The sequence below is a fragment of the Daphnia magna genome, linkage group LG2 (genome assembly GCF_020631705.1).
Source record: "Daphnia magna isolate NIES linkage group LG2, ASM2063170v1.1, whole genome shotgun sequence".
In the NCBI taxonomy this organism is placed as follows: Eukaryota; Metazoa; Arthropoda; class Branchiopoda; order Diplostraca; family Daphniidae; genus Daphnia; species Daphnia magna.
In genome coordinates, this window is record NC_059183.1 from 14461582 (window position 1) to 14486424 (window position 24843).

Below are 24843 nucleotides of genomic sequence, written 5' to 3' on the forward strand. Positions count from 1 at the left end.
GTCTTGCTATATAGCTATTGGCTTCAAAATAAAACTGGATTTAGTTACGTTTGCGAACACTTGGAAACAATGATTGTGATTTATAATAAATTCGTTTCCAGGCGCACACCATTATTTCCCCCCATAATGTGCTGCCACCTTGCGCTTTTAATATTCGAAAACGCTCAGTTGATGGCTTTCTGTCAAACGTGTGAAACCACCGTAAAAATTTCCTCGTCGTGCTGAATGGAAATGCTAGTGATCTAATGCTTTGCTTCGCCAAAATGGTTTTATCTGAGATTGGTGGTTGAATGATGATTCTGTTCTCGGTTGTTGTTTAAACAGTTCGTAAAAAGCAGTTCTCTACAAAACGTTGGCTTAAACTGAGTGTGCATTTATTTTATGTGCTTGGGAGAACGGCATTGGGAAGAAGGGAGAAAAAAAAGGAGGCAGCAACGTAAACGGCGCCTATCGGCAAAAGACTGAAGCTCGTCTTAGTCTGTACTGGTGCTCCCATCATGGCGGGTTAGTTGGCTGTTTCAGACTGTCAAATTTCATTTTTTCTTTGATCATCTTTGATAGTTGTTGGTCATTCTCATGTTTTTCTTATCAGTACTATTCGTATTGTTCGATTTCTAAGTAAAAAGCTTTTTATATGCATTTTGCAACGACTTTGATGGCTTTGAATCCTACACGGTCGAGGCGATTGCAACTGTAGAGAGATTGTTCCTAAAGTGTTTGGCGTGGTTCTGTGTGTGTGTGTGTGTGTGTGTGTGCGCGGGGCTCTAATAGCGTGTTGATTTTGATCTTTCTTGTCATTATCAGATGATCCACCTTCGTCCTCGCCACCGGAGGAGACAGAAGAGGAAGAAGAAGACTCTAAATCATCGCAACAAGGTAAAAAAAAACGAACTTGTCTTTGAGAGAAATGATCAATCTTTTTGGGTGGCATGTGGTTCGATTTTTGCGTTACTGGTGCGACTTCAATCTTTTTGACAACAGTGTATCGAGCACACTATGCCTCAAGAAAAGAAGAAAAAAACGGCATGCCCTGTTTTTTTCACGGTTCAAGTGGCTTTTCCCTTTTTGTGTAAAATCTTATCTCTATATTTGTGTGTGTGGTTTGAATGGAGGGAGAAAAGTTTGGGAAAAAGAGGCCGAAAAGGTTCGTAACAGGAACCTTGTTAGGGCTAGTGAGTGTTGGCGCCAAAAAAGAAGTGCCAGGCCTGGGACCGCATTGTGTTACACACAAGACCCCGCGCCATCGTTTCATTCTGGGAACAAACATTCCTCACTCTCTCTATCCAAAAAAGATTTCGTTTTTTTTTTCTTCTCGCTTTTTCTCATCCTTAAATTCTTGACGTCGTTAAAAAAAAAAAGAAAGAAAAAGGTCGTTGGAATGTTTTTCCGACCGATTTCTCCCCCAACATTTAACGTTAGTTGAAAACTCTTGTGGTATTTTCTTATTTAGAACAAAGTAATGAGCTTTTTCGCCCCTTCTTTTCAAATGTACGGAAAATGTTAAGTCGTCAGAAAAGAATTCGATTTTTCGAAACTAAGCGTGTCAATTTAAATAGAGTAATCAATTTTTTCTACCTACTTACCTGTAAACATTTTTTAAAAGCTAATTTCTCTTCGTTTGACTGATTTCTCTGAAAATTTATCTTACAGATGATGGAGACTCTTCCGAAGAGGAAAGGAGTTCCAACGGTCGTGAATCTGTTTCAATCACGGAGATGGAAGCCTGTCTGGAGAATGGCAACGCTTTCAACAGGTCAGTTTTCCTATTATTCCATTGGTTCTTAAAAAAAAAAAAAAAAAATCCATGTAAAAGCTGAAGGCTACTAATTGTGGAGGGCCCTGTTTTTTTTTTTTTTTTCTCGAGATTCCTATAACTCGTTTTTTTTCTCTTGAACGAAAGCCTACGACCCTGAGTTCCGGCCATTTTTATGGCCAAAATTCTTCATTCAATAGTTAAACTATGCACAAGTTATTTTCCCTATCACTGATTCAATATGGCCGACACACACAATAAAAACATATTTTGTGTGTGTGTGTGTGTGTGGCTTAACATAGTAGTCCTAGATCTAAAGCCCACAGCGTTCGTGATTTTTTTGACATTCTATGAAAAGGGGCATTGCGTGAACGGTTACGCTACTGATAATGTTAAATATCTAAAGTTATCGACTGTTTAGTTACTGATTGATCCCAACATTGAGATAAAACTCGCAGCTGCCGCTCTAAAGCGCCACACCTGTACATTTCCATGTTGTGACAATTTGACAATAGGACTAATGACCTAATCGCAGTGGAAGGCCTGATCGTTGCGTGCGTAGTTACACGACGCCTTAATAGTGCCACTAGTGTTGTTGTGGCGTAGTAAAAGCAGATATCTCGCTCTTTTGCCCTAAAGCTTTTTTTTCTAAGAAGAAAAAAAACTGCGCCATTTGTAGTGGTCTTTTGGCGGGAAAAATCGATCGATGAAAAAAGAAAAAAGAGAATTGAAATTTTCCCAAGTCTGCATTTCTTGGCCACTGATTGTGCAGTAGGATTTGGTGGAACCAAAATGGCTGGTTCAGTCATCATTGGTGCGCAAAATTTTGAAATTTCGGCGTGCTCGAATTGTGTTTAGTTTTCGTTGAGGCATAGCGTCCACGCCCTTGGCCTCAATTCTTTTTGAGCCTCTTTTGATGCGTCGTGGCTTACAGAAGGTCACTACTTCTAATCCTAGTCCGCAAACTCTTTCCACGAGATGGTGCGCCCATCAAACTTTACACCGGAAGCGAAACCTCGAACATTGAAGAATGTTGGCGCCAAAAACGAGAAGGAAAAAAAAGGCGATGTGAAAAAGGAGAAAGAAAAACGGCCGAAGGGACGCCATTCAAAAATATGTGTGTGTGTAAGAGGGTGAAATAATGCCCAAGGCGTAGCGAGAGCGCCTCTTGGTGGAAGTCTGGCGAACGAGAACGTCTCCCTCCTGATCCACCCTCTTGGCCACCCTCTTTTGTAGGCGATGGAATGGCCGCTGTTTCTGAACCAATAGCCATGGGGCGATTTTTTTCCCATGTGGAAGCTGATTGGCCACCTTATCTCCCACCCTATATGGGGCGGAGTCAGCTCAAACCACCCCTAGAAAACCTTAGATACGCAAGCACACGGGCAGAACACGTTCTCCTGCCCACCCCACAGACTGACTTTTTTTCTGTCTCTCTCTCTCTCTCTCTCGTGTGTGTGCGTGTGTGTATCGGCGGCGTGTATTCAACCCCCCTGGCGGTCACTACGTCGTAGTACATTTCGGCTCTCGTCGTCGTGTGTATGTGGTTGGAGACGTTTTGAACTACAGACTACTGCCGAGTGTTGCCCGCGCACATAGCGTCTGCTTTTTTCCCTCCCCCCTTTTTCGTTTTGCTCACCCCTCGTACACACAACCCTCTACTTTGCACAACTCTACAAAATCTGTGTCGTCGTCGTGTTTAGACTCGAAGAAGAATCGTTTTTGCTGTGAATTTGAAACAACATTTTGAACCACGTTTTTGGCCGTCGTGTGTACCAAGAAAATGTACGATTACACACACGAAACGATTGGAAGAAGAAGAAGGGAGACGCTATGGAAGAGGACGCGAATGTACACCATTGGGGTGAAACCCACAACTTTTGGACGAGGGGGAGTTCAAGACCGGAAGCGCGTCCCGTCCCCCCCTCGTGTACGTGTGTGTTGAAGAGCCATCTGCTCCTCTTTTCGTTAGGATGAGGCTTTTCCCACCCCTGCACACACACACACGTTCAGCTGCCATGTTGGTTTCGTCGTCGTTGTAGGCCTTTGGGGTACGTCGTCGTCGTCGTAGGAATGGCTCGTTGCACCCAACCCCCCTCCTGGTGGCGCTACTTGATTGACTGGACTTAGTGTACCCCGCCCGACGCCTCCCAACCTTTTTTAATGATGGTAAGAGTTGATGCTTTTTCTCTCTCTCTCTCTCCATGCTGGCGTTTGTTTTGACGATGACTCAGGTCTCTCCCCCCTTCATTTTCTCGTGAGAGTGTGGGGGGGTTGAGTGGCGTCGGACTGTGTGACGTCATCGTGAATGGTATTGATTTATACCCAGCCCCTCTTGCATTTTCCACACTGGCCTTGCGCAATGGCGTTCTCACGTGATCACTCGCGTGTTGACATGGTCGTCTTTTGCTGATGATCTTAAACATTCTATCATACGTAATTGTGAATGGGCCCTTGTAAAAAGGAGAGAAACTTTTTTTGAAATAGAAGATGTGTGTTCCTTCTTTCTCCCCATTTCCACCATATAAGGCGTCATCGGTTAGGGTTTTTCGGTTGTGTCCGATGGAGAAATTCCTTTTCTCTCTCTTTAGGTTTTGGAAACCCTTCTTTTTTTTTATATATATATTTTTCTCTCTTTTCGACTCTATACTCCGCCTCTTTGCCCACAGGGTTCATGTTCTACTGCATTCCTGAGCCACCCAGCCTCCCTCTCTGTATAGCTTGTTTTGAGAGATATCTCTTCGTGTTTTTCCACCCAAAAAGAGCCGGATTGATCCGTTCTTCTTCTGTTTCTAACCATAAATAAATACTTGTTAATCGGCGTCTTTCGAAATCATGACCCTCCTAGAAAGACAAACGTCATTCTAATGTTTCCCGGTTTAAAGAAATTATTTTTCAGGTGGGTTTGTTTTTAATAAGGGGATGCGAAAAATATATGTATATGTATTCTTCCGGTGTCGGTAACACGAGCACTACACAAACAGGAAGAAGTTCTTCCGCGTCTCTCCCTTCCCCCCGCAAAAAAAAGAAAATGGCGCGCGCTTAAGAGAGGGGGAAGCAAACACGCCTGAAGGTGCAAGACCGGAAGTTAAATATTCCACGGTTTCCTATTCTTTTTAGAAACAAAAAAAAAATAGAAATGTTAAAAAACATGACGAAGCCTTTCGTGTCGTAGTTCGATATTCAATCGTTTTTAATTTTTTTTTTTCTTGTTCGAAAAATTCTGGCACATAGCGGCCATCTTGAGGTCGCAAGAATGTGTCTGCTTATCTCTGGTTGGATGTATGTGGCCCTCGTCTTCTTCTTTTTACTTATTTTTATGTATGCGAGAGAGGAAGCTGTTAGCCATGGGCACATTCCTGTGAACGCGGCAGAGAGAGAGGGGGGGAGAGGCATTTTCTAAAATGAACCCTCGGCAGCAGCAGCTGAAGCATTCTTCGTTCCATAGGCTTACCACCACCCATGCGTCCCTTGCCTCTTTTTTTTTCTTCCAAAGCTCTTCATTGGACCTCGCTTCACGAGGAGGGGTGGAAAACAAGAAGTTTTCGTTCTCACCCGTCTTTCTTTCGTTTCCCCAACAACATTCGGATTTCTCACCGCTCCCCTCCTCATCTTCCAAGCTCCGATTTCAAAAGACACACAGCATCCATCATCCGCTAGAGGATTTTTTTTTTTGGGTCCCAAGACCCTGACCACTCCATTGTTTTCTTACACTAGAAAAAATCTTATGTAATCATCATCTTCTACGGTTTTTGTGTTTGTTAGTTTACCATACCTGACAATGGTTTTCTTTTTCTTGACCATAGAATGACACGTACGGTTCACTTACGTTTTTCCCACGGTATTTTTTTTTTATTATTATTTTGTTACGTAGCATTTGAATGATTTTTCTTTTCTATTCACAAGAAAAAAAAGCGAGTGCGTTGAATTTTTCAGTTGAAAAGAAATTCTGCAACAGACACAGGGAGGGGTAAAATGAAGAGGAAAACAAGCGACTATTAGTTTGGTTAATCCCAAACGATGGAATTTAATGATGGTTGATTGAAAATAATGATTGTGATTAAAACATATGAATCGATCGGAAAGCCTCAATTAAATAATTTTCTCTCCATTGACTGAATTTGTGCTCCCCTCCCTCCTTTAAAGAGCGAGAGAAAAAAAGAGAACACTGTTGGTACTGGCGCAGCGCGTGGCCGCCATTTTGTCGACTCGGGAAAAAAGCGCGTACAAAATGGCGGCCGACTCCATCATGAGTTCTCGCGCGCGACGCTTCTTCAAGACTAAACTTTATTTTTAAACACACATCTTTCGTAGTAAAAACAATTTAAACGTTTTTTTGTTTTGTTTATTGTAAAATTATTTTTGATCGGTTGCCAAAGTGTATCGGAAAATTATTTTCTAATTCACCAACATTTAGCCGCGCCATGTTTTTCAAAGTGTCCATTTTCTAACCCCTCTTGTCATCTGCTTGAGGGGGTGGAAGGATGTGGGCCCCCTTTTTTTTTTCTTGTTTTCACGAGACCATCTGGCGGTGATCGTGTCCCGCAACTAGGGGGGCTAGCAAATGTTTTGTAGAGGGGGGAAAGATGTTCTAGGGCGATCCATCACCTCTTTTTCAGCAACAAACAACATGGTGAAGATTTTTGAAATAAAAAACTATGAGGGGGAAAGAAAAGAAAGCGATTCGTTTCAAATGATGAGGCCAGGGTTTTGAAAAACGAGGGGCCCTCAGGCATCTATGGGGAGGGATAAGAAACACCCTATTTTCGCCCGAGGGCTTCTGCTGAAAAAATCAATACTTTTACCTCCCTTTTCCCCCTCCCCCTCTTGCTCATGTCAGTATCAAGCAAACGGTCAAAGGTAAAATCCTATCCAGTCCGTAGAAATAGTGTCAACACCAGAAAAGTTGAACCAGTAGTACTTAAACATTGTAGTTGATCCAATAGAAATTCAGCGCGTTGGAGGTAAACCTATTAGCTCCACAAACTCAATCCGTAGTAGGGCCTATTTGCCGTTAGTCAAACAGACAAGCGCGTAAATTTATTTATTTATTGAAAACAAGAAATGGAACATTTGCTTGATTTTGTTATATATTTTTAAGTATATAATTTTTAATGGGTCTATGTCCGACTAGAGGTACTTTTTTGCCCTCCTCTAGGATTATTATTTATATTTTTCGAAATCATGTGTAGACAGTGCCACCTGGTGTAGGCATTAGGCACTTTTGTGTTAGACTGCCAAAACGAATTTTGAGCCAATAGTAAATTTAGAAAAAAAAACGAATGACTCAATAATTTTCTTGATTTCTATATTTATATACAGGGAGTTGGTGGCGCGTGTGATTTTGGAAACGCTGCGTTCGATTCCTGTTCCCGATGTTCATCATGACCTACGTCGAGTGTTGGCCATCATCTCACGCCTGGGCGAAGACACAGGTATGAAGACGACGAGCCAGGAAAAATGTATTCTGGAGACGAAAATAATCGTCATTATCATAACAACAATGCGCGCCCGAGTCCCCCTCCCCATGCGATTGGTTCTGGAGGAAAGAAAAAGAAAAGCAAAGGAGACAAGAGGCGCTCGTTGATGGATGGGTTCCAGAGTGTAGTTAGCATTTCTTCGTCCTTTTGCAGGGCGCGCACGCGTTTCGTGTCAAAAATCTCGGGTTCGTTTCGAAACACAAGAGTTTTGTGACTTTTCGGTTTTTAAAAGGCAATAGGAGAGAGGGTGACTATTCTTATTTATAGAAAAAGAAAACATCGGGAGAGAGAGTAGTCGAGCGGGCGGACTGGAACCCCCCCCGCCCGACTTCGCTGCAAAGAGATGGATTGGCTAACGTCTTGTGTGTTGCCTATTCCGGAATTGGATGCTGCTGCTTGCCAACTATGTTTTGTACGCTAGGATATAGTAACGTCGTAGTAGTGTGTGTTTCCAAGCTCCTCCCCAAATCCAGTTTGAGTTTTGCTTCCTCATTGGTCCAGTTTCGTCTCCCTTTTTTTTTTTTCAAGTTCTCATTCTTTGCGTCGAGAAGACACACACTGTGTATGTATGTCTAGGAAGAGTTGATTAGACTATGTGGAATACGCTGCAGCAGTTGTCGCACATAGAGAAGAAGACGGATGCGCTTCACCGATGCTAATTAAAAAATACCCGAGATTGAGAGAAAAAAAAGGAGGTGGGGTGAGTAAGGAATAACTTGAGCTCGAACTTGCCTAGTGGCTACCACCTCTAACTATATAGATAGATAGTGGTAAGACACACACACACACACATCTTTTGAGGAGGAGTTTCTTTTCTTGTCCCGGAATAAAATTAGTGGGCACGGATCTCAGAGTGTTTTAGTATCGCTTCCGCGCTCAGTTGCGTCACACCTACAAAAAACTCTCTTCTCCTCTTCCGTTGATCTCCTTCCGCACTCTCCGATGAGTTCCGGTGGCTACTCAAGAGCCGAATGTCATCATCCGAGGTTTGATAGTACGTCACTTAACCCCCTCCCACCATTCCCGCCCAAAAAATCATAATTCCATTTCATTATTCTAAAGCTTCGAGGAAACATCTCTTGAACTTAGAGACCAGCTGTTTTTACGAGTTTCACCAGCAGTAGCCATTTAAAAGCGGAGGTGTCGTGAAAAAGAGAGTTCCAGTCATCGTTTTAGGGGGGGTGAGGGCAGCAATGGTTTGGGTTAGCGTCTTTGATGGCGCGTGCGGCGTGTTGTTAGGGCTTCGCACGTGCGCCTCAAAACCCCCTTCTCCCTTCTGAACGGCGTTCATCCATCAACCGAGTCTGCCAATGAGTTGCTTAGACTCTTTTTTTTTTCTCTCCCTTTTTCGTGTTCTCATTATCTTTTGCGTCTTGAAGCTATTCCGGCCTTTCCCCCCTCTCTCTCTCTACCCAAGCGGAAAAGGGTTACGTCTATGACGTGACCCTCCGTCCGTCTTCACAAAAAAAAGTGTGTCTGCTCGACGAGCGGAAGTTCGTTAACACTGATGAGTGTAGAAACTGGAGGGAAAACTAGTAGCTTTAAACTCAAAATTATTTCTTTGTATGTTGTAGAGCCTTCAGTCCGGGCTGAGCTGATGGAGCAGGTGCCCCACGTGGCCATGTATTGCCACGAGGAAAAAGATGAACATCAATGGATGCATTTGGTGCCATCGTTTCTTCTTCCTTTGGTCGTGCGCTACCTCACCGACGCCAACAATCAGGTACGTTTCTTCGTTTGTTTTCAAAAGAGATGTTCGTTAATTTAAAATGGGTTTAACACACAAACAAAAAAGGTGCGAAAAACAGCCCAGGCGGCACTTTTGGTGCTTCTGGAACAAGAATTGGTGGCCCACAACGATGTCGAAGATCAAGTTTGCCCGCTGCTGTTGATGCTGACCAATTCGGACGCCCACGATGATTTCCGGACAGAAGCCGCAGCTGTAAGTTGTTTTTGTTAATTCTACGTTTGTTGCGTGTTAGTTTTTTTGTTTTTTTGTTTTTTTCTTGTTGTTGTTTCTATTGCCGCGCAATCCGTGAAAGGCATCGGCGTGAAAGACATGGGTAGTGAGATGTTGGCGTGGTAGTTCCACACCTCTCACTACTTTGTCGTTCACGTTGCGCACTTTCCTGTTTCTTCGCTGTTTTTGTCATTGTCGTTACGCGTAGAAAAACTTATTTCGGGCCGTCAAAGTCGACTGGGAAATGCTGTAGAAAGAATTCTCGCTAATCCCGGAATTTCAAAGACATATCACAGCCAGCTTTGACGAGCCGGAAATCGAGTCTTATTCACCCATTCTCAACTTTTGTTCCAGCTGTTTTTGCCATCGTTCGGGAAATGCGGCGACAAAGAAACGACATTTGCGCCGCTCGTCGGAAAGGCTGTGGTGTGTTGCTATTACATAATTTTCATATCACAGCCATTCTAGATGCGCGGAGCTGCCGGAATAACTCAAAACCCTTGAAAGACAAATGCTAACATTGTACCGCTCGCAAAGTGGCTGTCATGTGTCCCCCAATAATCATGCGTTTCATATCACAGCCAGCTTTGATGAGCGGGACATTTAGCCCAAAAATAAAAGTCCAACAAAGCGCAAAATAAATAAATAAATGTTACACTACTTGGCGTTTAATTGTGTCCATTTTGGTGGGGAGATTTACGAGAATCGTGTTGTGTGTATTAGCTTGTCAGAGTGGTTGTGGTGTGTGTCTTTGTCGTACTCGTATCACAGCCAGCTTTGATGAGCGCTACGCTCGACTTGTTGCGTCGCATACCTTCTGTTTATTTGCCTCTGTCAACGTGTCGATTTGTTTTGGATCTATCGTGTTGTTTGTGACTAACATTTGGGATTCTTTTCGCACGAACAAAAAAGTTGATGTGCCGCATGGCACCGTTGCTCGGCGGGGATCTGTCGCGTCGAGTGTTCCTCGAAAGATTTGCCGCTTTGTCGGCAGACGGCCTTTTCCACGTCCGCAAAATCTGTGCCGCCAATTTTGGAGAGTTTTGTGCTGTCATCGGTCAAGAGGTCACCGAGTCCATTCTGGTAATTTTAATTTTTGATCCCTTCCTTGATCCATTTGTCTTTAGTCGGTAAAGTATGTAACCGAAATGTTCTTTTGTTGTTGTTGTTTGCTTGTGTCTAGCTGGACAAGTTTTATGCCCTTTGCCAAGACGAGCTGTGGGGTGTTCGCAAAGCGTGTGCCGAAGTGTTCATGAGCCTTTCACGCGTCGTTTCGGCTACCAAGAGACGCAATGATTTGGGTAGCCTTTTTGTCAACTTGCTCCAGGATGAATCGCGATGGGTTCGAATGGCGGCCTTCCAGGCTCTTGGTCCTTTTATTTCGACATTTTCACGCACGGAACCTGAAAACGAATCGACACAATCGCCGTCAGCGACGCCAGTTGAATCAACCGAATCGGTGGAATCGTCGATGGAACAATCGGATTTTAACTCATTTTATTTCTGGAGAGATCCTCTACCGCAATTGAATTTGATGCCCACCAGCGAAACGAATGTAGATCGGCAGCCCGAAGAGAACAAGGAATCCGTCTCGGATAGCGTCGAAAAAGCCCTAGAAGATTTGATGGCTCGCGTTGAACTTGGACGTGGTGGTAGTAGCGAGGCTCAACCGGCATCCGCTCCATCCAACGAACTCGTTCCAGAACCCGTTCACGCCTTTGACTTGCGGAGAGTAGCCTGTCAGGAATTGTTGGGAGGTCCTGTTGCCAGTAGCAAAGAAAATGTTGGCACCACATCATCCACGCCGAACGATTTATCAGGCGATTCTAAACCTACCGGTGATGTCCAACCGATATTACTCTCTTCTAGTATTACTACCTCTTTGGCGACAGTCATGTCGTCTTCTTCGCCTGCTTTTCAACCCAATCTGTTACCGCCCGCCTACGTCAAGAGCAACAGCAGCAATGAGTTACCCACTACCGTCTATTCGAATTCGTTTTGCCCGTACTATTCACCCCGACGGCGTTCCGATGGGGGCAGCATGAGCGGCGGTGTCGTCCTGGACACGTCCCGCTCTCGTCCCTACAGTCCGTACGGATCATCATCGATGCGTTCTTCAATATCCCTGAGTCAATCGGTTGTGCCCCAAAGTCTGATGGACTACTACCTGCAGATGACCGATCCCTATTATGTCGAAACGGTGGATGCTGAGATTACCCGCCATTGCGCCTACAGTTTGCCGGCCGTCGTTTGCACGTTGGGCAAAGAACATTGGCCTCTGTTGCGCGACCTCTACACAACGCTGGCCTCGGATATGCAATGGAAGGTGAGGAGAACTTTAGCTTCGAGCATCCACGAGATCGGCGCCATTTTAGGCCAAGAGGTGGTGACGCAAGACTTATTGCCCGTCTTTGATGGTTTCATCAAAGATTTGGACGAGGTGCGCATCGGAGTTTTGAAGCACTTGAGCGATTTTCTTCGCCTGCTGGCCGAAAAAGAACGTCGTAGCTATTTGCCCCGTTTAGCCGAATTTCTGAAGCTCGATAACGAACAGAACTGGCGCTTCCGTCAAGAATTAGCCATGCAACTGCAGTCGGTAGTGGGTCTCTTTTCGCCCGCCGACAGCGCTCAATCTATCTTGCCCCTTGCGTTGACCCTAGCGTCAGATCGAGTAGCTGCTGTCCGTCTTCCTGCCTTCACACTAGTAAGTTTGATTTATTTCTTATTACTGTAGCATTAACTAAACAAAGAAATCGATTGTTTTATCGTTTCCAGGTTAGTCAAATAATGAAGCAGGTGTCTGAAAGCAGCTGGTCTAAGGATGCTGAATCGATGCTGACTCCGCTTCTTGCCGATTTAACGACCCGTTTCTGTTCCGGCAATCGCTGGATGCTGAGGCAGAGCTATGTCAACATTTGCAACCAGCTGGTGACGGACCGCGCTTTACCGCTAGAAGAATTCGGTAAACTGCTTCTCGCACCTTTGCTGGCGCTCAAACGAGACCGAGTGCCCAATGTCCGGCTCGTCTTAGCCAGAGTCATCAATTTCCAGCTCAAATACCACGGTATAGGCTTTTTTTTTTCTTTAACATTCGGAAGATTTCAATAGACGTTGTTTTGTTTGTTTTGTTTTTTTCAACTGATTTTGAACGTGTTTTGGGCTTTGGACAGAGTTTTTTTCTGGATCGGATAGTCCGTACCGGGAGTCACTGGATGAGACGCTCAACCAATTATCGGCCGATGAGGATCGTGATGTCTCTTATTACGCCACGTAAGTTGTCTTGTTTTCCCCGACGGGCAATCACTTCTGAGTCTGTAAAATTAAAATGGAAAAAATCATTATTCGTTTAGGTGTTCCACAGTCAAACGGGATCAGACGCAAATCACTTTGGATCCGCTTCCTCCGACAGGGGAAAACGCTGCGTGATAGCCAAATAAAAAAAAAAAAAGAATAAAAATTCAAAAATTGTACACATTCACACACTTATTCTTTTGCATGATGCCAACACACAACGAAAACTTGTACTCCCTCTCTGTGTTTTCTTCTCTCCCCTTACTTTTTTTTCTTCACATTTTTTCCCCCCTTCTATCTCTTCAAACATCTTTGATCTCTTCGTTTTTAAAACAGAAAACATCCAACAACAAAAGAAGGAGGAGCGTGTGTAAACCAGAGCCAAAGTGTGTGCGTGTGTGGTGCCTTGTACAAACAAGACTATACCTGTGTGTGTGTGTGTGTTGTTGTTGCTAGTAAACTAGATGAAAATCACGATCACGCAATTGGTGCAGGCAAGAACGCATTCGCCTCGATTTCAAACATAACAGAAACAAAAAATCATAATTTTTCATGTTTTCTCCTCTCCCTTTTTTTAAAGAAAATTTTCTCGCTTGTCTACTTATTTTGCAAGCACGAATGTGTTGTGGGGGAGGGGAATTGTACAAGTTTGTCCGCTATGCCCTTACTGTGATGTGGTGGTTATCACCACCTAACCTGATTGGTAGACGGAAAAAAAATACATCAAAAACAATTTTTTTTTTCTTGTTGTTGTTGCCTACGCAAAAGTATTTCTTGTCATTTGGAAGGCGCCCCAATATCATTTGGCTCGAAATATTGTTTTTATGAAACCATTCGATAAAAAGAAAACACAAAAAAAGTGCAAACATCTTAATGAGGTAGAATGCAGACTGGGCTCTTGCTTTTAAAAGATTAAAAGGAGTGCCCCCTTTTTTGCGATGTGCGCGGGAGCCTCTAGACCCCTGGTTGTTTACTCCTGTAACAAGAGAAACGGTTCTATATTTATCAAATCAAAAAAGCTGCAGTCCCCCTCCATTTCTCTCTTAAGCAAGAGCCAGCTTTGAAAATAGATTTTTCTTAGCTGGTCATCAAGGGAGTGACGCTCCAATGACGACAGACTCGATGGGAAGTAAAGAAAAAGGGGGGAAACAACACAATTTCGTAGGTTATTTGTTTCCTCCATTTTCATTTATTTATTTTTTTAAATGGAAAGACGATTCCGTAACTTCCGGTTGTACTTGAATTGAAAAGGGAAAGGATTTCTTTTTCAACTGCTTTTCTCGAGTGGCGGTTGGTTCTCACGTTGTACACCATTAGGCTAGAAGACCTACGCCGCCATTACGAAAATGAATAAAATGGCGAAAAAGCGTAAACGAAAAGTCTAAAGCACTATAAAAAGACGAAGACCAAAAATAATATTAGAGAAAATAATATTGTGACTTAAATAAGCGTGAAGTTCTTTTATTTTTTAGATATTTTACAAAGACGCAGATAGAAGAATTCTGTACCAATCACGTCAAGAGAGCGACGATTGGCCGAAATATCTTTCTGAGAGGATATTTCTATTCGGCAATAAGTTTAACTGTAAGCTGCGACTAGAGTTGGTAGAACAACGACGACCAAGGGCTGGGCTCCAAGTTTATTTCGGGCTTGGTTCTACGCAATCAGTGGCTTGGTTAATACCGTCAGCTAGCTTCTACTTCCCGGTTTCTAAGCCAGGGGAAGCTGTCGAAAATATGGCTGCTCGTTTTCTAGTAGATTACCTGTCTCTGAATCCTTGGCGGACTCGGCAAACAGATCATTCTGTCCAATTATTACGACCGAGGTGAGCGCGTGACTCATCTGGTCAACAAAAGTTGATCTTTTACGAGGAGGTTTTTTCTAGGTAAATAACTTCATTGCCAACGCAAGAGATGATCATCTCATTTGGGGCAGCCGACCATTTTGGGCGTCTTCCCAAAAGGAGAGACGAAGGGAAAACCATAAATAGTAAGTGACAACGCTGGACAAAAGGCGGGAAAACGACTACTGGCATCTCACTGAAAACAACGGAGAGTAATTTGATTTCGTATTCTCCTCTGTCGTACGTGTCCTTGTCGTTTTATTGTGCTCAGCTTTAATTCAACGTTCAAAATGCCTAAATTGATTTTCAGCTATTCGCCAAACTATTTTTCAATAGAAGACATTGTTCTCCAGGATGTCAGGGTGTCGTGCAAGTTTGAAGTATCTGTTCCCAAGTTGGGTAAGAATAAATATTTAAACTAACCCTTATTTAAACAGAACTTGTTAGGCTGGATAGCCAATTCCACTCAGCAAATTAAAATTTTCTCTCCTTAAATGAATTCAGGCATGCTAGACCAGTCAGCGGATGATCAAGATCTCAAACAAGGCAGTAAAGTTGAGCTGCCTTTTTGGATGGTCCCAACCCTTCACGCCAAAAAAGTCATTACATTTGAAATTCCTAGACACTACAAAGTCAACTATAGGTAAATAAATCTTTTTCAACACTAGCTTTTCATAAAATAACATTTGTCTTGTTTTTCTGACTTGCTTCAGGCAAATTCTACAGGCTGATAGTATAGTTGTCGACCTCCACAAGTGGGGTCCCTATTTCTACGATCTAGGCAATCATGTGGCCAATCTGGAGCTGAAAGATTCCCTTGATATAAAGAAAAGCCTTGTTCAGGTTGATTTTTATCTTTACATAGTTCTTTGTCATATAACTTTTACTTATTCAGAAAACTTGCTGATGCCAATCAGACACTTCTTAACCGACTAAGACACATTATGGACATGTCCCAACACTCCACACACCATGAGACAGTACATCTTATTGCAAACTTGGATGAATTAGAGAGGAAATTGTTTGCAGTGGGCCAGCTGAGCTACAGAAGCTACAAGGTGTGCTTTGTAAATTACATAAAAGGAGCCACGTCGTAGACATTCATTTTTTATTTATTTGTTAATTTTTTTATTTTATTGTGTTTTTTAGGAATGGGTACGGAGAGAATCCAGCAAAATAAACACGGCTGCTCTGGTCGCCAGTCATAGAAAGAGAAAATTTGCAGAAGTTACCGTTTAAAAACAATTACCAGTATTTCAGGTGTATTTGGCCCCTATCTAATCAACAATTATATTGAGCAACTATGAAGTTCGGCACAGTCAATCAAAAGCAATGAACTCGTTTAGTGTATGGAAAAGGACACATTGGAAAAGAAACCCTGATGGTAGCAACAATGGATATGTTGAGTCCCTGTTAAAGTAACTGTGCTACTCATCCTTTGAAAGTATTTTGCCGCGCAAATCTCAATTGAATAGATTATCTCTTAAACTTTTAATTTAACAAACAAAACCCTTTTTTCCTTTTTTTTTTGTTGTTTTTTTTTTTTTTTTTTTTTTGTTTTTTTTTTGTTGTTTTTTTTTTTGTTGTGTTTCTTCTTTTCTTTTTTTCTTTTCTTGTAAAGTTGGGGGCCAGTAGGTACCCACTATGTGTAAGCATTTTCCATTCCCTCCGCCACCTCTTGCTTGAAAGGCTGGTGGTGGTGACTGGATAAACTCAAGGTAAACGTGTCCTCTTCCGAATCCGGGGACATGGTCATCGATGGCCCTCGATCCAACAACGATGGCCCTCGATCCAACAACATGGCTTGGTGCCCTCCTAATCCGTTTTGACCATTAAGAAGAGGAAGGGTAGTGAGGGACGGCCCACCTGAGTGTGTCGGGGAGGAATCAGCAGATAAAGGAGCCATCGTTGTCAGCGCAGTCGGTATTGCTACTGGCGGATTGTATCCGGATGAAGGTCCAGAATTATTTGCATTATTGACCGACTCGATTGAGGCTCCTGCATCCGCAAAGCTTTTGTTAGTTGACGAATTTTGAGCCAATTACGTCGTTTCAGGAAAAACAAACAAAAGGTACGTACCCCCTAAAAGCATTTCTTGCAACAGAGAATCTATACGCGTTACTCCAAAGTATCTGGCTTGCTGTATCTGTTCAATCATTTGCCAGGCAACTGATTGGAGTGGTGGCAAGGCCAGCAACAATTCACCAAATCGACCTCTACTGGCGTACTGGCGATCAGCCACATAATCTTCTAGCAACTGTTGAATCTGGTAACGAATTCCTTTGACCCTGACCGGCTCACCAAGACCTTTTGCATCTGATGACACCACAAAAGGCTCACGTCAGATGTTGAGATTGGATAAACATTAAGAACCAACGTTTTTATTACTAGGATCGAAGAAGACGATGGCTTTTAGGCAGGTGTACTCTGTGTCATCCATCTGTATGTCTCGTAGAGGTTTGACAATTTCATCCATGATGCGGATGCCAATATGGTAAATTTCAACTTCTGCTTTGCGAAAAGGATATTTTTATTTTTTTTATTAAGTAAACTCCTTATGGGTACAGGTAATAGAAATTTACCTCCGTGTCCAGCCGTTTGCCTTGGCATGATCGAATCGTTGCCCAACAGAAGGATGTCTCGTAAATGCATAGATCTCCGAGCAACACCCAGCACTAGATTTTCTGCCGCATGGGCTCTCAATAACGCCACCTAAAAACGTAAGTAATTTTTATAGCCATCAATTGCCTTCGATGAAATTTTTCTGTTGATCTCACCTGATCGTCAAGTGGCAGTTCACTAAAAACAGGAATGTATTTTGCCCATTCGACCAAAAAGAGCAGCTGCTGCTTCATGGATTCGCAAACGTCGTTGATGGTAGCCATCCTTTTGCTGTTCAAATCGTAATCGTTGACGGCTGAGAGCTGATTTAAATACAAATTTTCACACTAGAAAGGAAAGAGTCGATCGAGGGAGGGACGAAGAAAAAATCGCAGCAACAAATGCACAGATTTTTTTTATTTTTCCATTTGGCAAGGGGTAGCGTGAAAGAAAAAGAAAGAGAAAATAAAAAAAAAGGCAGAAATGGGAAAGGAAAAAAATGAGCAAACGTTAGCAGACTGTTAGTGAAATAATAAGGTTGTTGTAGGTCAATTAGGAAAGGAAATGCAGATTTAAAAAAAAAAAAAAAAAAACCACAAGCAAATTGAAGCGATTCCAGACGAAAGTTTGGAATTTTTAAAGGTTTCCTTTTGGTTATAAGGACATAGAAGAAAGGTATCGAATTTGTTTGTTTGTTTTGTTTTTTTACCTGTCGGCTCATAGTTTCAGCGTTGATTAACACATTGATTGTCAGGCCGTTGGCAGAAATTGGCTCTTCATAGCTCGGTCGACGACTGCTAATTCGATCTCGTTCATTTTGTACGGCTGTTCAATTAGACGAACCAACACAACACGCACACAAAATTGAACTTGAAAAATTCATAAGAGTACCACTAATTGAATTTACCTTCTTTTTTCATGCCAGCTTTGAAACATTTGCCCAGTCGGCAATATCGGCATTGATTCCGCTTGTCTTTGTCCACCACGCAGTGCCGATTGAACCTGCAACAAAAGGGGAATTCGGGTAAACTTAATCAAACATTTCCCGATCCATCGAATGTTCTCGTTTCCTCGCAAACCTGCAGGTGTAGACGTGATTTTTACGAACGGATCGCCGGAAGAATCCTTTGCATCCATCGCAGGAGGCGGCTCCGTAGTGCTTGCCCGTGGCCCTGTCTCCGCAAATGGCGCACCAGGTGGCGACGGGACCGACGGCGATGCCGGTCACGTTGCCGTTGTTGCCGTTGCTACCGGTCGGTGAACTGGAGCCGGCGCTGTTGACGCTCGACGCTGGTGCCGGAATCAATGAGCCGGATGTCGTCACCGACAATTGCAGCGCGCTAGCATCCGTCACTGGTAATAGAACACCATCACCAATCGATCAGGTTAACAAATCTACTATTCACTTACACACACACGCGTCTGTGCCTGTGTGTGTGTGTAATAATTGTATACTTCTACGATTGAACTAGGCTCCCTCTTTTGTGCGATCCGCCACGACACAATGGCATGTACAATCGTTCATGATTGGGAATACAAATGGCCAATGAAAGGGAGATGGAATAATGCAGACTGAGAAGGATTTCACCGTCAATGCAGTAGGCAACAAACACCAAACGTGCGGTAGCATGCTTGACGAAACCAACAACGAGATGGCCGAATGCCATTATCTCCGCCTTATATCTCTCTCTCTCTCTCTCCAGCTCGCTTGTTTTCTAAACACACACAAACGCACACACCGACCAACATACATAAATGGCCCAGTGTCTGTTTTGCCTCGCTATGGAGTCTCTTTTCTTTTAGACTTTGTTGTACCTTACTGGTATTTTCTTTTCTCTTTCTCTCTTTTTTTTACAGCACGCTCGGTTGCACATTATTCCGAAACCACTTGCAAACAATTGAGTGTTGCCATGGCAATAGCACAACAAACAATAACAAAGGACGCAAAAAAGATGTCTCTAAAACGTTAAGAACCCCCCCAAAAAAAAAGAAAAAATAATAATAATAAAATAAAAAGGAGAGAAAGACTTATTTGGGAATTGAAAAAGAGAATTGTCCACCCAAGTGCTGCAGTATTGGATAGCCAAAACGCCCGGACGCGCTAACTGTTTGGCGTCCGGCTTATCGCATACAAGTATTCTTTGCTGCTGGCCTCCCCCCCACCGCCTTCTTCTTCATTTCTCCACCACCCATTCAACGTCTTTCTTGCTTATTTTTTCTCCCAACGCCGGGGAGTCTTATCGCTACTGACACATAGTGGCCTCGTCGCAATATCAAAAACTATACGAAAGAAAAGTACCGTGAGCAACACACACACACAAAAAAATCCCGATGGGATAAATTTCGACATACTCACGCGCTGACATCGAACGTTCACACACACACACAGTGCCAGTGTCGCAATCCCTCGGACGTCAATCAGCTAAAATTTTGTTTTTTGTTTTTTCTTCTTTTTGGATACATATATTTTTTTTCTTTCATTTTCATTTGCATGATAAGAAAAGTCATCCTATATGATGACTGGCTATCAGTGAAAAGATGACCAAGCAAAGCGTCGGGCATCGTCCCACTATCTATGACTGTGAGAGACAGTTTTCGAATCAACACATTTTTTTTGAAAACTGATAATTGACCAACTTGGACCACATCGGTTAGAGAAAAGAAAGAAAAAAAAAAGATGGCTGTAAAACGCAGATAAAACAGAGAAACGGAAGCATTGTTAAGGGGCCTACTGCATCCTCATCTTTTTGATAAAACAATAACTTGAAAAATTCATGTTTTCCCAGTAGTTGCAGCTGATTTTCATCCCGGCGAAATCGAAACAGTTGAATGAAACGAAACGAATGGTTTATACATGTGCATATATTTACCTGGTTGTTGCGGGCTGTTGTTCATGGTAATTAAAGTGGCATTGCTGTTGCCACCTCCGAGAACGGCTGCATTTTGCACAATCACCGATGCACCGGGATGGCTGTAGTGCTGCTGCTGTTGGACGCCGGCCACAATCGAATGCACATTGCGGATGCTGTAGTTTTGCTGCTGTTGAACTTGGATGTGAGCGGCTCCAGTAGCACGGGGTGTTTCCTCCCGCGATGACTCCATCGCGGTGAACGTTGAACGTTGGAATGACTGGCCAATAAAAACCATTAAATAATACGGTCGTCGGCGTCGTCGTCGTCGTTGATTCAAAAAATAAGAAAACTCGAAAACTTTGATCTTTGAACACACGCGATTTTCAAAACGTCAAAGATTTCGTGTTGTTTTTCTTGTTTGTTTGTTTGTTTTCTCTCTTTTGAGTTGGATTGATTTTTTGAATGTGTTAGTATCGGGCCGGCAAGATCATCACATCATCGGTCACTCGTTTTTTTTTGTTTGTTTTTGTTTTTTTTTATTATTGTAATAAGAAAAACTACACAGCTCCAAACTACAAACTACTAGTCGCACATTGCACTTTGGCTTGCGCGCCGCACGCTGTTCGCCCCGTTGCGTTCCAGTAAGAGCAACACAGCGACTAAAGGGTCAACTTCCAGTCCGGTTGGCCGGTGACTATATAAACGACGGCCGCTTCCACTTGTCCCGTGTCTGTCTATGCGTATACTACCGCCGTGAGCGCACCATTTGGCCGAATGCTGGACACTATGGCTTTGAAAAAACGATGCAGCCGTCAAATAAGTTTGCCGTGCGTCAGTAGCCCGACTGGCCAGTGCCACGGATCGCATCACTTTTCCAAGTCTTGCAGCCTCGCTTACTCGTCCCTTTTCCTTGCCACACACCCGCAAACGCATATACATGAACACACACACACACACACTTAAGGGATACACACGCTCACACACTCACTAGGAGCGCGCTCTCTGATAACGAAGCTGGCCACTTCCCCTTCAAGCCCAAACTACTGGACGTGTCAAATGGCCGTCTAATGTGATCATCTTACTCTCTTTCTCTCTCTCTCTCTAGTCGCCTTTTTCATTTTTTCTCCATATCCCTGTAATCTCTACGAACGGATTATCACTGTAGAGGGTGATGAATCGATTAAAAAGACGATACGATAGATTTGATTATTGGTTTTTTTTGTGTGTTTTGTTTGGCTTTCATTGTCTACAATGTTAATTCTTTTAACGTGTCGCGGGCATTGTTGAACAATTTTTTTTAAATGTGCTTTTCATTTGAAGGAATGATGAGATTGGGTCGCTTTCAATGTCTGTCTACGTGGGCGTGTTTTTTTTTTCCCTAACGGGCCACTGACTAAGTGGGTCCTCTCAACAACTAAACAGCCTAGTTAGTCCCAGTACAACTGTCCGTGTATTTTTATCGGTTGCAAAGTGAGTTGTTGACTGAAACTTATTGCTTTGCCGGTTGAGAATCTGACGCTTCTCTTGTTTTGTATTCATTTTTTATTTTCATTTTATTTTTTTTTTTTTCATTGTCTTGGCTCTTTCCGACTATTTTTGTTGTTGCTCTATTCGCATTTTGTTTGCTGAAGCGGCCGGCGCGAAGGTCACGCAACTTGCGATATCAGATGAGCTGTGCCCGACCCGCTCAGCAACACCCGACTCCAAAGTGGTGGTCCCGGCTGCAACGCAATCGATAGTACAAACGAAATGTTCAAATCAAGTCTTTATATATCGATACGCTAGTCTTGCACGGCTTGCCCAGCTGACAACTGCGTGACTTGTTGTAATCACGAAGCCCGAAAGAAAGAAAGAAATGGGGGGAGAACTTTCAGCGTGGGGTTATCGCTGTCTGCAAGTTTCTTGAAAAGAAACTTTGAATACGAACGTACTCTTTCAACCGAGTTTTCAATTACCTGATGCCGTGCTCAAAATTGAAAGTGAGACGATCTTTATATGTTTGAAATTGTTTATTGTGTGAGTTATCGTTTTGTAGATGTAAATCAACAGCATTGCCGACAAGTAATCGAACTGATTCTACTTGTAGTACACACTGACTAAAGGGATGACGACATTGCAGTTTCATGTTTATGAGAAAATTACAATCGTCGATGTGCTAAGAGAAGAGCTGAAATTGCGTAAGGCCGCGTGGTGTTCATTGGATTTCTTGAGAATTGGACGATAAAGACGCTGTATAGACTTTTGATTTCAAAACTTTGTCGACTGATCTGACTGCCATTACGTAAGAGTGATAAAAAACTCACTTGTTTACACACGAAACAAATAAAGCTATGAGCTTTACCTTGTTCCCGTCTATACTCAAACAAAATAGCCCACGAAAAGAAGACGTTTGACATTGGCTTACATCATTTCCCTACGTACGTTCTGTTTGATTATCAAATGCTATTATCATTGTGCCTCTATCTATTCTAATCCTAGCTTGTCAAATATTTTATTTCCTCATTCAACAGACGTGATACAGCAAAAAAACCAAACATCAGGTACGCCTAACCTTTGCTTTATTCTACATAGCAGACGATACCTTTTGCGCACTTGTCTGACTTGACAATAAAAACAACAAGAAATCGATTGAAATTCGAAACGATTACTAACTGTGAAATCTCAATACTTTTGCAACAAGTAGGTAACACGACCTTTGCTTGTCCTCCGGCGGCAGTATTACATCTAAAGAAAAAGAAAAGAAACAGTAAAATTACTAGGCAACGCCCTCAATGAAATGAATTGCACAACAAGTGGGAGATTGACGATGTGGGAATTTATGTTTCTCTTTCCCCATTATCCATTTGCAATCCTCCTTTTGCAGATGTCTCTGCTTTCAAGGATTATTACCATAAAAAGGGTGTGTCGGAGGGGAGAGGGGAGGCAAACGGGACAAACTCTAGGAGCTTACGGCATACGTAAGAAAAGCAAAACAGTTTTTTTGTTTTTTGTTTGTTATCGCGGTGAAAGCGAGTCCTTGAAAAAAAAAAAAAAAGAGTTGAGACCAAATTCCATTAAGACACCTTTCTCTTTTTACTAAAAACAAATCTCCTCCCTCTTTTCCAACACAAATCTATTCACTTTCCAATGGCTTTGAATGTCGGCCGGTTCGCGGCAGCAGTAGGCTACCCGACGTCTTCGGCAGGTTATCGACATACCCCAACAGCTGGGCCAAAACACGCAGTTTTTATTTGAATTTTTTTTCAGCCAGTGAAAACGTAAACCAAAGACATTTATAAATCAGCTGATTTTTGTTCAACTCCAAATTTCACAAAGATATCATTTTTTATTTGATATATTTTTTTTTAAACTTTATCTCTTAGTTGAGTGTGTCGTCAAAACATGGCTGCCGATAAGAAACGTTTGAACGTCGAGTTCAAATCGATTCCAGAAACGCTTGAAGAGCCGTTTTTGAAGGAGTTTCCGGAGTACGTCGAGGGCCTTGTCCGCGGTGATCCGGGTGGATTTGTTCTGACACCGCATTACGGCGAGCATGCCGAAGAGCTCTACAATTTCCACGTCCGACCCGATGACATTTGGGTTCTTAGCTTCCCCAAAAGTGGTGAGTTCAATCTATTCGATTTGTTCTATATAGAACGAGTATTTGTAGTCATAAAAACGACAATTTGTGTTTCAATAATCGTTTTATTTAAAAAAAAAAAAACGCCCCGTTTTGGAATGACGTAGGAACGACGTGGACTCAAGAGCTGGTTTGGTTAATTGCGAATGATTGCGATTTTGAAGGAGCCAAACGGGATTTGAACGTTCGATCGCCGTTTTTCGAGTATATGCAGACCAAAGTAGTTGACGTAATTTTGCTTAATTGACGCAATTATTTTCATTAGATTCCCGTACTTAATACCGAGGCAAGAAGTCTCTTCGTACGGTCACCTGCCACCGGTCGAAAAACAAATGCAAATCAGGGAGAAATTGGAATCACCGCGGTTGATCAAAACTCATTTGCCATTGGATTTACTTCCACCGCAACTGACGGATACCTGCAAAGTGCGTTTGACATTTGTCAGTCGACTATTTATTTATTTAATATATTTTTTTTTTGAATTTTTGAAATTTCTTGCAGGTTGTTTACGTTGCCCGGAATCCTAAAGACGTCATAGTGTCTTATTATTACCATCACAAACTGATCAAGTTCCACTATTTCGATGGAGACATGGAAAGTTTTGCTCACCGATTTATGAAGGACCAAGGTAATTTCTTGTTGGAAAGTTTTGTTCGCTTTCCCTTTTTTTTTTTTTTTTAATTTGAAAAATTCTATATGCTTTCACATTTTCTAAAAATTTTAATTGAGCGTAGTCTGGTACGCTCCGTATTTCGGGCAAGTTTTGGCTACTTGGGAGAAAGCGAAGAACAATCCAAATGTTCTCTTTCTTTTCTACGAAGATTTGAAGAAGGTCAGCACTTGATGTTTAAATAGTTACATAGCCGCGTGATTGAAAGCCTATAAATCAATCGATGATTGCAATCCGCCAGAATTTAGAGGGACAAATAAAAAAAGTGGCCCACTTTTTGGGCAAATCGTTGACGGACGAGCAGCTGGCAAAACTCGTTCATCATTTGACATTTGAAAATCTGTCAAAGAACTCGGCCGTGAATAAGGAGGACGGCAAAAAGCACGGAGTTTTCAACGCCGATGGCAATTTTATGCGTAAAGGTACCAGTATGGGACCCATTGCACAATCAAATCATTTTTTTTTTATCTCAAATTATATTTGGATACATTTAAAAAAAAAAAAAAAGGTGAAACTGGAGACTGGCAAAGATACTTTAGTCCCGAAATGAGCCGCCAGATTGACGAGTGGACCGAATTAAATCTTCGTGGGAGTGACATCACCTTCGTCGATAAGATTTGAACGCGAACCGGACTCGACAATGACATTATTATGCTGTGATAACGCGATCCGTTTTATTGATATTCGCTTTACCAATCGATTGCTGAACTATATAGCCATATCGTCGATGAAATACAATCTATCACTGCAACGTAGTGATTTCAATTGCTCTCT

General features: G+C 42.6%; 4 protein-coding genes across 11 annotated transcripts; 3 read left to right on the forward strand and 1 right to left on the reverse strand.

Annotated features, from left to right (window-relative positions):
* The first annotated feature begins 166 nt into the window (after positions 1-166).
* Positions 167-13222, forward strand: LOC116916636 (serine/threonine-protein phosphatase 4 regulatory subunit 1). 2 transcript variants are annotated; one of them, XM_045169487.1, is made up of 11 exons: positions 167-504; positions 805-876; positions 1651-1753; positions 7076-7188; positions 8808-8956; positions 9029-9175; positions 10106-10276; positions 10377-11897; positions 11969-12257; positions 12364-12463; positions 12544-13222. In XM_045169487.1, the coding sequence occupies exons 1-11, from the start codon at positions 498-500 to the stop codon at positions 12617-12619; spliced, it is 2748 nt and encodes a 915-aa protein (XP_045025422.1). In that variant the 5' UTR covers positions 167-497; the 3' UTR covers positions 12620-13222. The 2 variants fall into 2 exon arrangements, with proteins under 2 accessions (XP_045025422.1, XP_045025423.1); XM_045169488.1 differs by lacking the exons at positions 167-504; positions 805-876; positions 1651-1753 and adding an exon at positions 3167-3922.
* A 949-nt stretch (positions 13223-14171) lies between these two features.
* On the forward strand, positions 14172-15822 carry LOC116916780 (DNA replication complex GINS protein PSF3). 3 transcript variants are annotated; one of them, XM_032922130.2, is made up of 7 exons: positions 14173-14309; positions 14370-14567; positions 14638-14726; positions 14832-14970; positions 15041-15170; positions 15245-15385; positions 15477-15822. In XM_032922130.2, exons 4-7 carry the CDS (start codon positions 14834-14836, stop codon positions 15564-15566), a joined length of 498 nt encoding a protein of 165 aa, XP_032778021.1. In that variant the 5' UTR covers positions 14173-14309; positions 14370-14567; positions 14638-14726; positions 14832-14833; the 3' UTR covers positions 15567-15822. The 3 variants fall into 3 exon arrangements, with proteins under 3 accessions (XP_032778020.1, XP_032778021.1, XP_032778022.1); XM_032922131.2 differs by having other exon boundaries at positions 14370-14539; XM_032922129.2 differs by having other exon boundaries at positions 14172-14309; positions 14370-14726.
* LOC116916675 (hepatocyte nuclear factor 4-gamma) lies at positions 15573-20843 on the reverse strand. Of its 3 annotated transcripts, none has more exons than XM_045169489.1 (9): positions 19799-20843; positions 18008-18281; positions 17836-17930; positions 17638-17753; positions 17105-17251; positions 16910-17039; positions 16716-16835; positions 16407-16643; positions 15573-16325 (listed from the first exon to the last, which is right to left on the reverse strand). In XM_045169489.1, the coding sequence occupies exons 1-9, from the start codon at positions 20073-20075 to the stop codon at positions 15970-15972; spliced, it is 1752 nt and encodes a 583-aa protein (XP_045025424.1). In that variant the 5' UTR covers positions 20076-20843; the 3' UTR covers positions 15573-15969. The 3 variants fall into 3 exon arrangements, with proteins under 3 accessions (XP_045025424.1, XP_032777865.2, XP_045025425.1); XM_032921974.2 differs by having other exon boundaries at positions 17105-17275; XM_045169490.1 differs by lacking the exon at positions 19799-20843 and adding an exon at positions 18384-18862 and having other exon boundaries at positions 17105-17275.
* A 1177-nt stretch (positions 20844-22020) lies between these two features.
* LOC116916736 (sulfotransferase family cytosolic 1B member 1) lies at positions 22021-24820 on the forward strand. 3 transcript variants are annotated; one of them, XM_032922070.2, is made up of 9 exons: positions 22021-22197; positions 22291-22320; positions 23143-23381; positions 23507-23603; positions 23665-23824; positions 23901-24027; positions 24134-24231; positions 24311-24491; positions 24578-24820. In XM_032922070.2, the coding sequence occupies exons 3-9, from the start codon at positions 23162-23164 to the stop codon at positions 24688-24690; spliced, it is 996 nt and encodes a 331-aa protein (XP_032777961.2). In that variant the 5' UTR covers positions 22021-22197; positions 22291-22320; positions 23143-23161; the 3' UTR covers positions 24691-24820. The 3 variants fall into 3 exon arrangements, with proteins under 3 accessions (XP_032777961.2, XP_045025426.1, XP_032777960.2); XM_045169491.1 differs by having other exon boundaries at positions 22021-22320; XM_032922069.2 differs by lacking the exons at positions 22021-22197; positions 22291-22320 and adding an exon at positions 22882-23037.
* The last annotated feature ends 23 nt before the right edge of the window (positions 24821-24843 follow it).

Bases quoted from the DNA above. Each gene is read 5' to 3' on its own strand.
- LOC116916675 (XM_032921974.2), bottom strand. From the start codon at position 20,075: ATGGTTTTTATTGGCCAGTCATTCCAACGTTCAACGTTCACCGCGATG. The intron at 17,276-17,637 runs GTAAAAAAACAA...TTTCCTTTCTAG, and splicing joins CTGAAACTATGAGCCGACAG to TGTGAAAATTTGTATTTAAA. The intron at 16,836-16,909 runs GTAAATTTCTAT...TTCGCAAAGCAG, and splicing joins GCAAACGGCTGGACACGGAG to AAGTTGAAATTTACCATATT.
- LOC116916636 (XM_045169487.1), top strand. The intron at 7,189-8,807 runs GTATGAAGACGA...TGTATGTTGTAG, and splicing joins ACGCCTGGGCGAAGACACAG to AGCCTTCAGTCCGGGCTGAG. The intron at 10,277-10,376 runs GTAATTTTAATT...GCTTGTGTCTAG, and splicing joins AGGTCACCGAGTCCATTCTG to CTGGACAAGTTTTATGCCCT.
- LOC116916736 (XM_045169491.1), top strand. From the start codon at position 23,162: ATGGCTGCCGATAAGAAACGTTTGAACGTCGAGTTCAAATCGATTCCA. The intron at 23,382-23,506 runs GTGAGTTCAATC...GGAATGACGTAG, and splicing joins TCTTAGCTTCCCCAAAAGTG to GAACGACGTGGACTCAAGAG. The intron at 24,232-24,310 runs GTCAGCACTTGA...GCAATCCGCCAG, and splicing joins TCTACGAAGATTTGAAGAAG to AATTTAGAGGGACAAATAAA.
- LOC116916780 (XM_032922129.2), top strand. From the start codon at position 14,618: ATGCCTAAATTGATTTTCAGCTATTCGCCAAACTATTTTTCAATAGAA. The intron at 14,727-14,831 runs GTAAGAATAAAT...AAATGAATTCAG, and splicing joins AGTATCTGTTCCCAAGTTGG to GCATGCTAGACCAGTCAGCG. The intron at 15,386-15,476 runs GTGTGCTTTGTA...TGTGTTTTTTAG, and splicing joins TGAGCTACAGAAGCTACAAG to GAATGGGTACGGAGAGAATC.